Source organism: Xenia sp. Carnegie-2017, unplaced genomic scaffold (genome assembly GCF_021976095.1).
Source record: "Xenia sp. Carnegie-2017 unplaced genomic scaffold, XeniaSp_v1 HiC_scaffold_20, whole genome shotgun sequence".
Classification (NCBI taxonomy): domain Eukaryota; kingdom Metazoa; phylum Cnidaria; class Anthozoa; order Malacalcyonacea; family Xeniidae; genus Xenia; species Xenia sp. Carnegie-2017.
Window position 1 is genome coordinate 5,851,386 of NW_025813483.1, and position 14,950 is coordinate 5,866,335.

The 14,950-nt window shown below is 33.3% G+C and overlaps 2 protein-coding genes and 2 long non-coding RNA genes across 5 annotated transcripts; 1 reads left to right on the forward strand and 3 right to left on the reverse strand.

The window, feature by feature from the left end:
- The first annotated feature begins 1,327 nt into the window (after nt 1–1,327).
- LOC124440884 (recQ-mediated genome instability protein 1-like) lies at nt 1,328–5,879 on the forward strand. 2 transcript variants are annotated; one of them, XM_046991310.1, is made up of 6 exons: nt 1,328–1,381; nt 1,487–1,617; nt 2,521–2,646; nt 3,292–3,399; nt 3,933–4,046; nt 5,425–5,879. In XM_046991310.1, the coding sequence occupies exons 2-6, from the start codon at nt 1,489–1,491 to the stop codon at nt 5,446–5,448; spliced, it is 501 nt and encodes a 166-aa protein (XP_046847266.1). In that variant the 5' UTR covers nt 1,328–1,381; nt 1,487–1,488; the 3' UTR covers nt 5,449–5,879. The 2 variants fall into 2 exon arrangements, with proteins under 2 accessions (XP_046847266.1, XP_046847265.1); XM_046991309.1 differs by having other exon boundaries at nt 1,342–1,617.
- LOC124440888 lies at nt 3,401–3,944 on the reverse strand. Its single transcript, XR_006946805.1, has 2 exons — nt 3,821–3,944; nt 3,401–3,610 (listed from the first exon to the last, which is right to left on the reverse strand). It is a non-coding gene; the product is annotated as an uncharacterized LOC124440888 (long non-coding RNA).
- Nucleotides 5,880–6,906: 1,027 nt separating the features above from the next.
- LOC124441562 (wiskott-Aldrich syndrome protein family member 2-like) lies at nt 6,907–8,439 on the reverse strand. Its single transcript, XM_046992039.1, has 3 exons — nt 8,410–8,439; nt 7,393–7,624; nt 6,907–7,265 (listed from the first exon to the last, which is right to left on the reverse strand). Exons 1-3 carry the CDS (start codon nt 8,437–8,439, stop codon nt 6,907–6,909), a joined length of 621 nt encoding a protein of 206 aa, XP_046847995.1.
- A 2,190-nt stretch (nt 8,440–10,629) lies between these two features.
- Nucleotides 10,630–13,563, reverse strand: LOC124440885. The gene is made up of 3 exons (XR_006946802.1): nt 13,417–13,563; nt 11,955–12,046; nt 10,630–10,912 (listed from the first exon to the last, which is right to left on the reverse strand). It is a non-coding gene; the product is annotated as an uncharacterized LOC124440885 (long non-coding RNA).
- Between the last annotated feature and the right edge of the window lie 1,387 nt (nt 13,564–14,950).

Genomic DNA, 14,950 nt, shown 5'->3' on the forward strand with positions numbered 1-14,950 from the left:
ATTGTATAAATTATAGTTATTTACATTCAGAAAAGGTTTTTTATAAGTTGCTAGAATGGCTGCCTGGCTAAAAGTCGGTTTACTTGGGTAATCTTTTTAAATAAATTAGGCTTCATATTTAAATGGGAAATGTTTTAGGTCTATTATGTACATTTTTAAACATGTTCCTTTATACAATTATTGATAAGCAATTGCATTTAAGGGTAAAACGTTCATATAGAAACCGTTTTTAAAACCTACGATGCAAAATAACGAGTTCATAAGCATTGTTGCCAATGAAGTGCCAAGCGGGAAACGGATTCTCAATATAAATAATAGAGCCCAACAAATAATTTTAAACATAGTCTTAAACAATTTGGTTTTATGAAATTTATTAAAATAGTGACGTTTCGTCTTGACTCAAGACATCTTCAGACTAATCGGAAGTTAACAATCCGCACACTATTCAAACGTTTCTACAACGCTGCTTTCCCTCTTTTCAATGTCAGATTCGTCTTTCGTACCCCCAAACGAATCTCTTCATTTTTTCCCGTTAAGGATAAAATTCCCAAGTCTCTGAGATGTGGTGTTGTCTATTTATACACGTGTCGATGCTGTTCCGCGTCGTATGTGGGTCAAACCACACGCCACTAACCCACCAGAATCTCGGAACACTTGGGGATCTCTCCTTTGACTGGAAAACGCTATACTAACCCATTATTGTCAAGTATTCTTTCTTATAGTAACTCCTCCAACCACCCTGCTTCGCCAGACGATTTTAAAATCATCTCATCCTGCTCCGACACATTCGACCTCATGATCCACGAAAGCCTCCTCATCTCCAAACTAAAACCTTCACTTAACACCCACGGCAGCTCCATTCTTAAGCTTTTCTAGTCTCAACACCTCACCCTAACAATACATCACATCACACTTAAACAGCCACAGTAATCTGATACCTCAAACTATGTAAATAGCTCTCTATATATCTATAATTCTTGTTAACTTCCCTATTAGTCTGAAGATTTCTTGCGTCAAGACGAAACGTCACTATTTTAATAAATTTCACAAAACCAAATTGTTTATGACTATGTTCAAAATTATTTGTTGGGCAATAATATTTATTTTGAGAGTTCATAGACAATTTTGTTTGGGAATAAAAGGCAAAACGACAATTTCCTCTTTGAGAAATTTGCTGAAGTCAACAATACAATCTCACCCATTGAAGTAAATATATCATGTATTTACTTCTATGATCCTCACCATTGAGGGAGTGGTATAAAGAAGTGGAGGTAGGTAGCAACAAGAGGTCTGGGAACTATTGTCAATTCGTAAACAATTTGAAAACAATAATGACTGATGGTTTTTGTTTGACAACTTAAGTTTCTTACTACTCCAGATGGTAAGCAATGCAAAACCTTCTACTTTTCCACATAAAGAGCTAAATGCAAGATATTGTTTTCACCATCTTATCGTGTGAAATCATTTAAGTGTAATTGTTCCACAGTGATGGCCGACGAAGAACGAATTAAGGAATGGGCAGAATGGTTGAAAGTTAAGTCTGTGTTTGTAGATCTGGAATGGCTGGAAGCTTGTGTTAGATGGATATTGTCGCGTGAGTCTATAAACTCCGAAATGGTAAGTGTTCTTGTGAAATGTTAGTGTTCATTTTTAAGTTGTATGACTATAATTTAGACGCGGGAAACTTTGCAAATTTGAAATCGTTAACTTTCGTCGTACAGCAGTATCACCTTTTATAGAATAGTGCTTATCTCCATCAAACAGAAGTAAAAATAAATAAATACTAACAGTGCTTAAATTTGAATGGTTCAAAGAGCAGGCTGTTTTGTATGCTCGAAGAAATTTTAACATTTCCGTATGGAAAATTTAAATCTCAGACAGAGAATTCCTACTTGTAAATGCACAAAAGGCCCTGGTGATTTTGGTTTAACTTATGTATTTGACAATCTTTGGTCAGGGTTGCCTTCCTAAAGATGTTCAGAAATTGAAATTTTCGAGTAACTTGTGCATAATTTTTACAAATTCACCATGTACAATATATTTCTATGTCTCTCACCTCTTTAATTGAGGATAAAGTTTTGTGTGCACAGTGCAAGTCATTTCACAGGGCGATCAGAATTTATTACGATTTAGAGATTGTGAAAAAACTAGTATCTTTGTGTGACTTTGTTTGAAGAAAATGTAGGAGAAAAGTGAAGCATGTTAAATTTTCCAAGCAATTTCAATTAATCTTGTGAGGAAGGATTAAGCCTACCAAGGCCTCTCTCTCTCTTCACTTCAGATAAGCCTGTTCTTGCACGCATGGAATAATTTGTAGAATGTCACAACAATATTAACTTTAGTAGTTGTTTTTGGGTTTTGAAGATCATTTGTTGTTGAGGGGGGAGACAAATAACTTCTACATACGCATGGTCTTCAGAAATGTCATAAACTATATTACAATGTTTGTTAATAGTAAAGAATTTTAGATAAGTATTTATTATCTTAGATATTTCTACATGATTGCTTGTTCTACTTTAGGAACTAAAAAATGCCATTTATGAACAATGGTTAATGTCTGATTTAATGGAAAGTGGAAGCAGTACTTTACCACAGTCTGTGGCAAGTATTCCTAAGATGCTGACAAAGTCAACAATTGTACTTCAGGTTATAACACATTATAAAGTTATTATGAACTTGGTATTTTGTAGCATTCTAAATCAAAGAACATAGATATTTGACCAGTGCACCAGTGCCATGTAGCCTTGTGGGTGCTTACACAAAATGGCCACTTGAAGAGTTGCACCAATTTTTGCATAAAACAAGGTTAAATAGTTGGAATTTTATTAAACAAAAAGAATGATAGCATAATGCTTTAACCAACAACTACAAACAATAACGACCTTATCTAACAACATTTGAGAAATTAACCTTCCACTCCTCTTCCTTGTAAACGAGACAAGTCTATTCAAAAGCAGAGAGCCTTATATGCTACAAGTCCCTGGCTTGTGACCGATATAGCAGAGTTAAAAGGTGAAAGGTTTATCATAGATTAATCAACTGAATATTCCTGCTCATTTTTGTTTCGAAGCATGTTAAACAGTTCATATGGACAAAGCTCAAATTCCATATTAAATAAACAGTTACATAGTTCAGTGTTAATGTTAGACAATACATCATTGCCCTCAGTGAAAGCATTCAGTTGATTAATCTATAACACTTTTTACTATTTTAAACAGCCTTCTTCAAAGAATATATTTTCAGTTTCAGTAAACTATGTGTTTGCCAAAAACTGACCATTCTTCCTTGCAGATGAATTCAATTGTAAATATTGCTGAATCAGCATATAGTCAATTAAAGAAACTAAAAAATGAAGACAATGATCTTGATGACAATGTTAACAAGAATAAGACACAAGTGGTAAGATATTTTTTTGAAGATTAAATTTGAACATCAGGAGTTCTTCGTTTACTTTTAAAAGAATATGAAATTATATTTAATTTAATTAAAGTAGTTTAATCTTGTCAACAAAATGATATAATTACTGACAAATTCTTGAATGTCTATTGGAAAGTGAAGTATTCCAAAAAGTGTTAGTTATAAGGAACATGTTTCCAATGGTGTAGCCGTCCTGTGAATTGTACAACATTTTCATCATTCATTTCTTTAGAAAATTTATTGCTTCCGCAGTAAATGAACATAAAAAATTTACATATCAAGACAAAATATGCAGGATGGTTACTAATACCAAGTGGAGTACATTTGGATATATTGCACGATAATTTATTCAAACTGCTTGGAAAATTTCAATTCAACATTTTCATGCAATCTGGTTACATACTATTTTATCATGTGTCATATTTTCCTTCCAACGACGTTCTTGTTGATGTTAATGGACACAACACAAAGGTTGAGTAAGAAAATAAAATTGTTTTATTTTAATCATTTGACAGTCGCCATCCAGTCGTATGTTAAAGTTAGATTTAACGGATGGTCATCAGTTTATTGAGGGTATGGAAGTTTCACCTATAAAGAAGTTAAGTTCTGATACTTTACCAGGAACCAAGGTATGGGTTTCAGTTATTTTTAGCTTTAAAGAAGTTAAGCATTGAAACCAAGGTTTGTGTTTACGTAAGCTCTTTGATGAATACTTCTGACGTATAGAATGTACCGTCCAACTGCTCTGCAGGAGTAAAAATTTCCCCCAAACTCTCTCTATACTACAGAATGAAGGCTGACGTTTGTACGAAGCGTTAAAAGCTCTGTTCACGATATCGCTATTCTTTCTACAATGAAACTGTGTATCTAGTTCCAGTTCTTTTCTGCGTTTTTCCGTCACCATGCTATGAAATGAGGTTACGCAGTAACCAAGGTTAATATCACAGCAACGATGCGCGCAAACTGGTAACGAGTATCAAATATCGCATGCTACATGCACAGACATAGCATCGGGCCATCATTATCGACAGTTAGGAAAACCAATAATATGTCCTTATAATAGTTATAAAATTGGGCTGAAAAAGCTAGATATGTCACCAATAGAATTACACCATGAAGATTTATGTAAACGTTATTTCCAGACAATTGAAACAAATGAACGCCATAAATTAAGAAATTTACTGCCAAACAAAAATAACTGTAAATATAGCCTGAGAAGTAAACATAAATATATAGTTCCGCTTGCTCGCACCAACAGAGCGAAGAACTCGTTCATCCTGTCCTTGTGTACATAAAGTTACACAAAGTGGCCAGGTATGGAGTTTTCTTTGTCTCTGTTGGTGTTAGCGAGTACCATTTTTAGATACTTATTTTTAGATTTTTAGATACTTATTTTTAGATACTTATTTGCTATTATAATTTTACTAATGTAGATATTTGCAATTCAGCCGCAAGGCTGCAATTAATATTTTAATAAACTACCTACCTACCTACCTACCTACCGACAGTTTGCGGTGGAGTACAGAATGAATATGTTTTCATTTTCTCCCACCAAACTTGATTCGGTGTGATAAGGTGTAGTCGGGAGGGGGTTAAGAATGAATGATTGGGATCATTTTATTTCTCAAAACCTGTCTCTCAGTTCAAGACTTCGTCATATTACAATATATAGGGAACAAATAGTTGAGCCTTTATTTTTAATTTTTTTTTTTACATCGTTTATCTACGTAAGTACGCGATTAAGATAATAGCAGCCAGTTAACTGTATTTTCTTAAGAGTTCTGTGATAGCTTAACGCATCTTGATAGCTTATTTTAAGCCATGAATGAACCAATCACATTTCACATACACAGCACCTGTACTAAACGCATTATATGCGAATGTTATGTCAAGTAATAGGTAGACATTGTAAATTAGAGCTTTGAAAAGACGTCTGTGCAACTTCTCATAAATGTAGAGTACTTAGGAGTGTATAGCATGTACTACTACTGATGTTGATTCTTATAGGAAAACCAAGAACTCTACGACTAACGATGATGAATTATCTGGTGAACAACATGAAAGCAATTTCCAAGTGGAAACATCCAACAACAGTTCTGGTGATAATTTTGAGGTTGACAAATGGCTGGATGATAACGAAGATGAAAATCTGTTGGTGAATCTTGAAGATGACTTTGAAAATCAATCTGTTCCAACGGTTGTAATACTAGATGACGACATTCCACATGATGTAGTCATAGAAAAGGAGTTTGAAATTGATGATGATATTCCTAACGATGTTCTAAATGACCTGGATGGTTATGAATGTTAGTTTGATGATCTGGTGACAATGGAGATCATTTGAAGAGAAGTGGAATCATGGACAGCGGTATGTTAATGAAGATTTTTATAAAAAATTTTTGTACATTTTCATGTTGACGAGGATGTATTGAATCTCTCAAAAAAAATTAATGTTCAATACAGCTGCCTTGTTACTGGCCTTTTGATTATTTAAATTTTAGTTTTAGGTAAAGTTGGGCGGTATTGAAATGTTGGGAACATTTTCAGCACCTTAACATACCACAGTATACCAATATATAACGTTTAGATCTTGTATGTAAATGTGTGATCTACTGTAACTGCTGTTTTTACTCAATAATCCAAGGCAAATTCAATATTATTTTATTAACGATCATTATTTCCGTAAGATTCAAATTATGTCATGTTTTACAGAGACAGTAACGTTTCCAACTAGCAACAGCTACGTATTAATCATACAACTAGCTACTTCTGATTTTGTCAGCTCAAGATGCGATTTTGCAAAACACTACTTCAGCTATGCTGTAAAAATGCACTATCTGTTTTGATTGGTAAACCTTTTAGTTTAAACTCAAAGAAAAACTAGTGAAAGCCATAGTACCTTTATTATGTTAGGTTATTTACGAAATCAAAACCATTTCTGAAATTCACATGTTTTACTCAAAAGTTCCATGAACTGTACATTATTTATCAAAATGAGGTTATACATAGTATTGTAATATTTAGGGTAATATTATAATAAAAAAGATGTCAGCAAATGATTCAGCCATTTTGTACTCAACAATCAAGGCAGGCTGCCAGTTAAATACTACATGAAGCAGTAAAGAAGCCTTAAGTCATTATCTCTTCAAGGTCAAGATTTTATAGCATACAATTGTACATATGTACTGACTAAACATACACGTTTAGTGAATACTAATTCGTAATGTCAGTAAGTATGAATCAATCAACATTTCTCAATTTACCTGACAATAAAACTACTATGAAAGATCATATCTTCATTTAAGTAAAACTACTGTTAGGTTCCTAAACATCAAGTTAATGTTGATAACTAGCTACTATTTTTAATCCTCCCAAGATGAATAGATGAAAACAACTGAATTTAACAACTGAATCAAATGTTTGTAGCATTTATTCCTTCCTGAATTCCTTCCTAAAAGTTCTTACATATTTTGAATTTCATTTTGTCCTCTAATCTTCATCCTCGTCCTGCCAATCGTCATCGTCATCATCCCATTCAGATCCTGTTTCGCTCTCAGAGTCTGAGTATTCCACAGCAATACGTCGCTGATGTATAGACGTAACATCCATACCAACATTTTGTTGTTCCTTCTTCTCCGTTTCGCCTTGAACTTTCCTCAACTTCATCCCTGTGCGGATTGCTTCAAGCAAATCAGTGCGAGCATCAAGTTTCTTTGGTTCTGGAGGAGGAGCAGTCATTCCACCTTCCACAGGAGGTGGTGGTGTTGGTGGTGGTAATGGTGGGCGTGGGGGTGCTACTGGAATGTTCATACCAGGGAAGGCTGGTGTAGGGGGAGGTGGTGGCATATCTGATGACATATTAGGGGGAATAATTGATGGTGGTGGTGGTGGTAGAGGATAAATTAGGATCTATTTGACTAGGTACAGGAGGTGGTTGTGGGTGTTTGGTGGTTGGTTTTGGTTTCGATGTAATACCTCGTCTGGAAGATACTGTTCCTCTTATTTTATCATATTCGATGAACTCTTTGGTGTTTAAATTAACAGAACCATTTTGTACTGGTGGTTTAATGTCATCTTGTGCAGAGGGAACACTATCCTGCACCGAGTATTTTGATTGAGAGAACTCCTTATCCTGACCATCATACACCTTCTTTCTTAGATGTTTCACTCTAATCTGGGATTGCTTTCGGCCACCTCGATGTTGCCTCTGTAAGAAAGCATTCAACAAAGATATAATATCATTCTTTGTTTGAATTTTAATGAAGGACGATTTCATTTCCTTCTAGTGACATGATGGATTGAAATTGAACAAATACAAAATTTACAAATATCAAGAAACATTTTATGGAAAGCCTATTTAGAATAAATGGACCTTTTTAAGCTTTCACTAAAGAAACTCTGTTCATCTACTTAATGTCAATGCAGAGGAACTGAAATATTAAACTGACAAGAAAGTTTTGCTTTGACATGTTAACTTCCTATGGTTATGTAATGATGAAGTAGAAATGGTTTTTTAACGGAATTAATTCCAATGAAACTTATAACATCCAAGTAACAGAGATGAAGAATGAATACCTAATAACATTATGTCGCGATTTCCGTGTTATTCTCCATGTAATTATCCTCAAACTATTATGTAATCTGTACTAGCCTGATTGAATGATTAATGATTTACAATAGATGTGTATTACGCTAAAGTTTCTTTTTGGAATCGGATAAGATAAATATAATGCACATGCAGTTCATACTTTTCAATTCTGATGGCTATTCACGTCCACGTCGGCTTCACTGGATATTGATTTATAAAAAGCTTATCTCATTTGAAAAATTTCATTTTCCTAATCAGAAAGCCCAACAAAGACATTTACGCAACTTTTGAAAGGTCATCAAGGCTTTCTGTGCAAAACTAGTGTATATTCATTGTTAGAGTGCTGAAGTAAACTTTAAAGAAAGTAACTAGCTATTAACTTAGTTATTCAAAACATCACTTACCTGATTTGGATAAGTTAGATAGCGACTCATGGTCAACGACGTTGTAATGCTCAACTCTTAGAACTAAACATGATCACGATTTATGACATCCACGTGGCCCATGGTTCATCGTTCTTGGACACACTTGATCAAGATTGGACATATGCAGACATGCTTAAGACACTTTGCATTTTGCTGTATTTACTTTATCTTGTTTGGCTCCAAAGATATTAAAGGGAGTACTAAAATTATTGTACGATAGCTAAAGCAAAACTACTTTGACGTACATTGGAAAAAATTGCTACATCCTGTTAATGGAAATGATATTAAGATGGCGTGTTGTTTGACAGATATACAAGGTGGAAGGGAGTAGATTATTTGGTTGTCCCATCTTTTTTTCTTTGGCTCGAGAGTCCATAAAATCACCAATTTAATTCATAATTCATTTTGTTGTAGTGAGGAAAACATCTGGATTTCATTCTTAGAGAAAGCGTTCAATTTGTAAATTAGCTATTTAAAGCAGTTTCAGCCCGCATTCTCACTCCATATCTTTTTTTTTTTAATACGTTCAATATTCGAAGTTAATTACCGCATTGCAAATGTTAAGCCCGGTTTTCGCATAATCGTTTAAATCTTCTGTAGTCTGAAAGCGTGCAGGAACGATATCGCAGGCAATCGTTTCAATCGTCTGGTTATATGGATTCCCGGGCTTTATCCGCCTCAGCTTCGCCCCGGCAGATAGCAATGACATCGCTCTGAATAATTCCTGATATCATGCTCAACCTCATCCAAAAATTGCTTATTAGTATCCATATAATAAAGATCACTAAACTGCATCTCATATTTTTTTTTCAGCCAACGCTTTCATATTTTTAATTAGCATTGCAGAAGATTTTAATGACTACATCCTAATTGTTTATTGTTTAGTACATGGATTTAAAGACTTAAGCTTAGTTTTCACTAGGAACATAAGCATAAGGACAAACAAAGGGAAAAGAAAATACAAAAGAAGGCAATGAAGCGACTGACACAAGCATCGCTTAAGCATAAGAACAGCAACTTGACATAAATAAGGCAGGACAAAAACAATTTGAAAAGAGAATCCTTTTTTCTTTAATTTCCTCCAATCTCTGGAGAATAGGCTAGGCTTTGTTTTATGGCTTGTGCTTATGTCGCTAGTGAAAACTAGGCTTAACAAACAATTGCTAAGTGCGTTAGCAATCTGCACGGTATCCCAAACAAACTTTTCGTCTTTGAAACCACCCTATATAATTTGTACGATTCAACAATAATTGCTACCCAAGAAGCCGTATACGTGGTTAAAAACAACAATGCGTGAAGTTCCTTCTGATAACGTTAACGTCTTTTGGGAGTCAGTTACTGCCGAATCATGCAAATTTTAAATGTCTGCTGCTGAATTCAACGATGAACAAATTTTTTATGATGCCCTGGAGCTGCTGAAATGGCTAACGAATAGAAGATCAAGAAAATTATACATAAAAAATTTATTTAGAAATCACTATGAAAATAGCAAGCCTTTTTAATATCTCTATACCAAATGTAGAATACTGGTCTTCTCTATAGATTTTGTAAACAATGAAAAAGAAATCGTGATTACTTAATATTTTTGTTCTTTTTTCAGATTTTTTCTACTATAATTTTTTTCCTTATATTTATGAGAGAATAAACAAACTTTGTAATTTGGTGGAAATGTTAAGTTGCTTTAACATAAAAAAGGTGCGCAGCGCGCACACGTTGTTGGGCTTACAAGGTCACAAAGGTCACATGGTCACTTGGATTTCAATTTCGAACAAATGACATGCACATGCACGTGACTCATAACTTCATTATAACATGTTATAGCTTTTCGTTGTGTAAAGACACTGTTGTATATGTTATACATGTCACAATCATGTCACAATTTGACCATATTTTGTATTTAAGTAGATAAGGCTAAAGGAAATGGGAACTATAGTCCAGGAGGTTAATGCTATCCTTGCAAACTAATGGGAACACTTAGACGCTGTCTACATGAAGAGAATTTTTCCAACTAGGTAGGTTAAAATATAGGTGATCATCACTTACTATCAAGAGGTATCCTAAGGTAAGTAGGTGGGTAAATTGAAGGTGACCATCACACAATATTAACTTTTATCAAGAGGTATCCTAACTAGGTGGGTTTTTATGTGTGATATACTATCTTTAGTGTTTAACTCTTCAAAATAAACTGCCTGAAAATGATCAAAGTTCTTGAATTAATGATTCTATCAATTCTTTTTAGTGCGTATTTCACAGTACACATTTGTAAATTAGAAAAAGTTGTGTAAATAAATCAATGAAAAAATCTTGTATCTTTCAACACAAGTTCATCATGCAATTGCACAGCAATTTCCTACACCACGACAGCTGCCACATCTATACAACACTGGCAATATATTAGGACAATATGATGGAAAACAATATCCAAGAATATTGTTATCAATGTCGCACACACAGTCTGGCTCCCAGCCCTTATATCTTGTTTCTAAAGAAGAGAAAAACAAAAATAATTTCTGTAATGAATGACGGTAAATTTCTGCTAAAATTTCTGTGCCACGGGGCTGTGCAACTTAGTGCTGTATATTTTGATATACTACACACGTGGTTCATCCCCCATCTAGACCCTGTTCCTGTTGATCATAAACACATGCAAAAAGACATTGTCACAAGAAATTATTCCTACGCAACAGGAGTACGATTTTCTTCCAGTGGACTGACTTACTGTTTTGCTCACAATATGTCATTAAGTTTACTTTGCATGAAAAAATTTTTGAACAACATATGCAGCCAGGACCTTAGCTACAAGATTTAATGATAGGGGAGGGCAGTTATTCATATATTAAGTTATGCCAGATTGATTCCTTTTAAACGTGCTTTGGCTTTCTAAAGAAATCAGTTGGGCACAATTTAAAAAATTTGAAAAACTTCCCTCTCTTCCCGTTCCAATTAATTTCCTAGCAACTATCCTCAAAATTGTGTGTACTTTGACGCTCGACAAAATTAAAGAGACAAAGCCTTCATCAACAAATTCGACAAAATATCGACAAAATATTGACAACTTATATCTTTTAGGGATAGATGTATGTAAAAATTGCACCTCAGCTCTGTCTGTTAAAAATTAAGTTGTCAAATATTAATAAAGTTTAACCATTGAAATCCAAACAAAATGGCGCTGAACATGGCAGTGTTAAAAACAAATTTGTAAGACACCATTATCTTACGCGTACACATCGCACATTTCTATTTTAAAAACGTGATGATGGCACAAATATAGAAAACAACGAGATCTAATAGACGTTTCAAATCGCTTGCAAAGCTCACATTTGTATGACATTCAACTGGTTTAGACTATTGTCAAAGAAACAGATGTAAGTATTATGGCAATCCTTTAATAAATGCATTAGAAACATTTTTCCTACGTCATCTGTTTTATACTTTTTGCAGTATAACATATTGGTTATCCGACTACATTCTACCTACGAAAATTAAAAAAAAAAGTTTTTTGCGAGTAAAGTTAAAGACAATACCTTTTTCATAAAACGTCATGTTGTTAGGGAAAAGTTTTCTAGCATCAACAGCAACGGCAAACAAGATCAAAATCAATAAAACTGCCTTCATCCTGTAAAACATAAATCATTATATAGGAAGTAGTGTGACGTTAAGATAACGTCAGACTTATAACTTAGCTTTATCATGCTGACTCATTTTTATTATATAGTTACATTCTACTTTTAGTTACATTACGTCATGTATTGTAAATAGGAATGATGCCATAATTATAAAAAGGACATTACGTTATACTTTATAATTAGCTTCCAGACAATATATAAGCAGTGGACAGCTAAAGCGAGAACGATTGTACTTTGGTGAATAAGTAGTAAACTGATTTTACATTGGCAACGAGGATTAAAGAGCGCCTGTTACATACATGGTTATAATGCTCCTATATATATATGTTTTTAATGCTTCTATAGATGCATGGATATTATACTCCTGTACACAAATGGTTATAATGCTTCTATACATACATGGTTATAATGCTCCTTTACACATATGATTATAATAATCCTATACATACATGATTATAATGCTCCTATACATACAATATATCCATGTATGTGTAGAGGCATGATAACCAAATATATATTATTTTACATATAAAAAGCATATTGCTTATAGACAAGAAGTCATTATGTGCGAATTATTAATCATTAAGAGGCTTTTTAATTGACGATGGAATTTAAGTAACAACTCCAACTGATCACATGAGACCCATACGATATGCACGTGTTTAATGGCTTGACGTCATTCAACAATGATTTTCGGCCTTTTCCTTAATAAGATTTTGTAATAACACGTCATAATCTCATGACAGGATTGCATGATAAGAACAAAGGGGTAGACAGTTGAAACAAAGCTGCATAATGTAGGTCTGTGATAACAAAAAGTTAGTAAGGTTAGGAATTAATTTAAGAGCACCCCTAATTCAAGATATTCGTTAATAAACTTTCTTGCTATTTCAGGAACGAAACACTTGTATAGATATTATATATAAATCTTTAAGTTTATCCATCACATTTTGTGCATGTGATTGATCTGTGCATGCAATTCATCGTTTTAAACTAGAATGTATTGTAAAAACGTACAATAGACACAGCATTATAAGATGATTTCATGACTACGACCAAGTATTAGGTATTATAAATCTTTAAGTTTATCCATCACATTCTGTGCATGTGATTGATCTGTGCATGCAGCTCAGTGTTTTAAACATGATTTTATTGTAAAAACGTACAATAGACACAGCATTATAAAATGATTTCATGACTAAAACCAAATGTTAAGTATTTCATTCTTGTGGTATAAAATACCTCTTTGCAGCTATCTTTCTCACATTTCACAAATTGGGAAACATTTGCTAGTGGCATTTTAAATATCTTCTCTGTTAGACATATATAAATAGACTATGAAATTTCATGTAGGATTTACCTTTCTTTTTCTTACTTTTCTGTAACAAATAAAGAAACAACAGAATATCTTGGTATTCTAACTTCTCTTCTTTGTTCCTCTTTCTTTTTTTATAGCTTAATTATGAATAATTGACAGCATGAAACTTATACAAAATGTGCGCGCGCTTGTTACTTTGAGATCAATTGACCTTGTTTTGCAATGACTTGTCTTATCTTGTCTTAAACGTTTTTCATATGATGTTAAAATCTCATGACATGGCAGGATTGTGTTACAAAAACAAACTCGTTATAAAGTGTAATTTGGCTAAAAAGCAGTTTCGTGAACGCTGAGCTCCTGAGCTGAACTTCTTGCAGTATTTTGATACTATATAAGCTATATGTGAGCCTTTTTTATATGCATGTTGTATGTAATAAAAATAGGTTTTTCCAAAGTGAAATTTACGCATATTTGAAAAAATTATACAGTAGGGTCTTAACCAGGCCGGCTAATAGTCGAAATATAAATATTAGATATTTATATAAATGTTTATATATAAATATTAGATTACAACTGGACTCATAAAGATGACTGGAGGGGAAGAATCGATAGAGGATATGATCTCAATAGATATAAATAGTAAAGACATTATAATGACTGATTGTATTCAATAAAATAGATCATTTTTACAAAATCAATCTGATAGTGAGAATTGACATTTTTCATGGCCATTAAGGCACTTTACTTTCGGAGTTTTAGCTAGGATTATAAAACTGGCCATCCAAAACACTTAAGTAGGTGTTGTTGCATAGTTTTTGCAGGCATCTTGTAGTCATGACTTGTGATGTGTTGCGTTACTATACAATGCACATTTCAGACATGAAATTAGTAAAACCAAATGCACATTGCAAAGCAATATAATTAGAAATATTTTTAACAACTGACAGTACACAACCCAAGCAAAAAAGAACCACATATTCATATGCTTCAGTATTTAAAAGTGTTAAACTAAGATTCATAATAATATAAAAAATAAATACTGCCCCAGTTCATTTACTGATATTAACTAAGAACTTGAACAAGTGATGCTTTAAAATAAATATTGTGTTTTCATGTTAAACACATTAAAACATCCTAGGATAAACTTTAGAGATGAGCAAATTAACAAGGATGTAAGTAAAATATTCCCACAAACCAATTAAGGCTATCGTATAAATTATAGTTATACACATTCAGAAAAGGTTTTTATAAGTTGCTAGAATGGCTGCCTGGCTAAAAGTCTGTTTACTCGGGTAATCTTTATAAATAAATTAGGCTTCATATTTAAATGGGAAATATTTTAGGTCTATTATGTACATTTTTAAACATGTTCCTTTATACAATTGTTGATAAGCAATTGCATTTAAGGGTAAAACGTTCATATAGAAACCGTTTTTAAAACCTACGATGCAAAATTACGAGTTCATAAACATTGTTGTCAATGAAGTGCCAAGCAGGAAACGGATTCTCAATATAAATATTAGAGCCCAACAAATAATTTTAAACATAGTCATAAACAATTTGGTTTTATGAAATT

What these genes read in the sequence shown, in the direction of transcription:
- LOC124441562 (XM_046992039.1), bottom strand. Translation starts at nt 8,439, where the DNA reads ATGAGTCGCTATCTAACTTATCCAAATCAG. An exon ending in ATCTAACTTATCCAAATCAG is followed by an intron (nt 7,625 to 8,409) that starts GTAAGTGATGTT and finishes GCTTTCTTACAG; the next exon opens with AGGCAACATCGAGGTGGCCG. An exon ending in AACAGTATCTTCCAGACGAG is followed by an intron (nt 7,266 to 7,392) that starts GTATTACATCGA and finishes ATATGTCATCAG; the next exon opens with ATATGCCACCACCTCCCCCT.
- LOC124440884 (XM_046991310.1), top strand. Translation starts at nt 1,489, where the DNA reads ATGGCCGACGAAGAACGAATTAAGGAATGGGCAGAATGGTTGAAAGTT. An exon ending in AGTCTATAAACTCCGAAATG is followed by an intron (nt 1,618 to 2,520) that starts GTAAGTGTTCTT and finishes GTTCTACTTTAG; the next exon opens with GAACTAAAAAATGCCATTTA. An exon ending in ATACTTTACCAGGAACCAAG is followed by an intron (nt 4,047 to 5,424) that starts GTATGGGTTTCA and finishes TGATTCTTATAG; the next exon opens with GAAAACCAAGAACTCTACGA.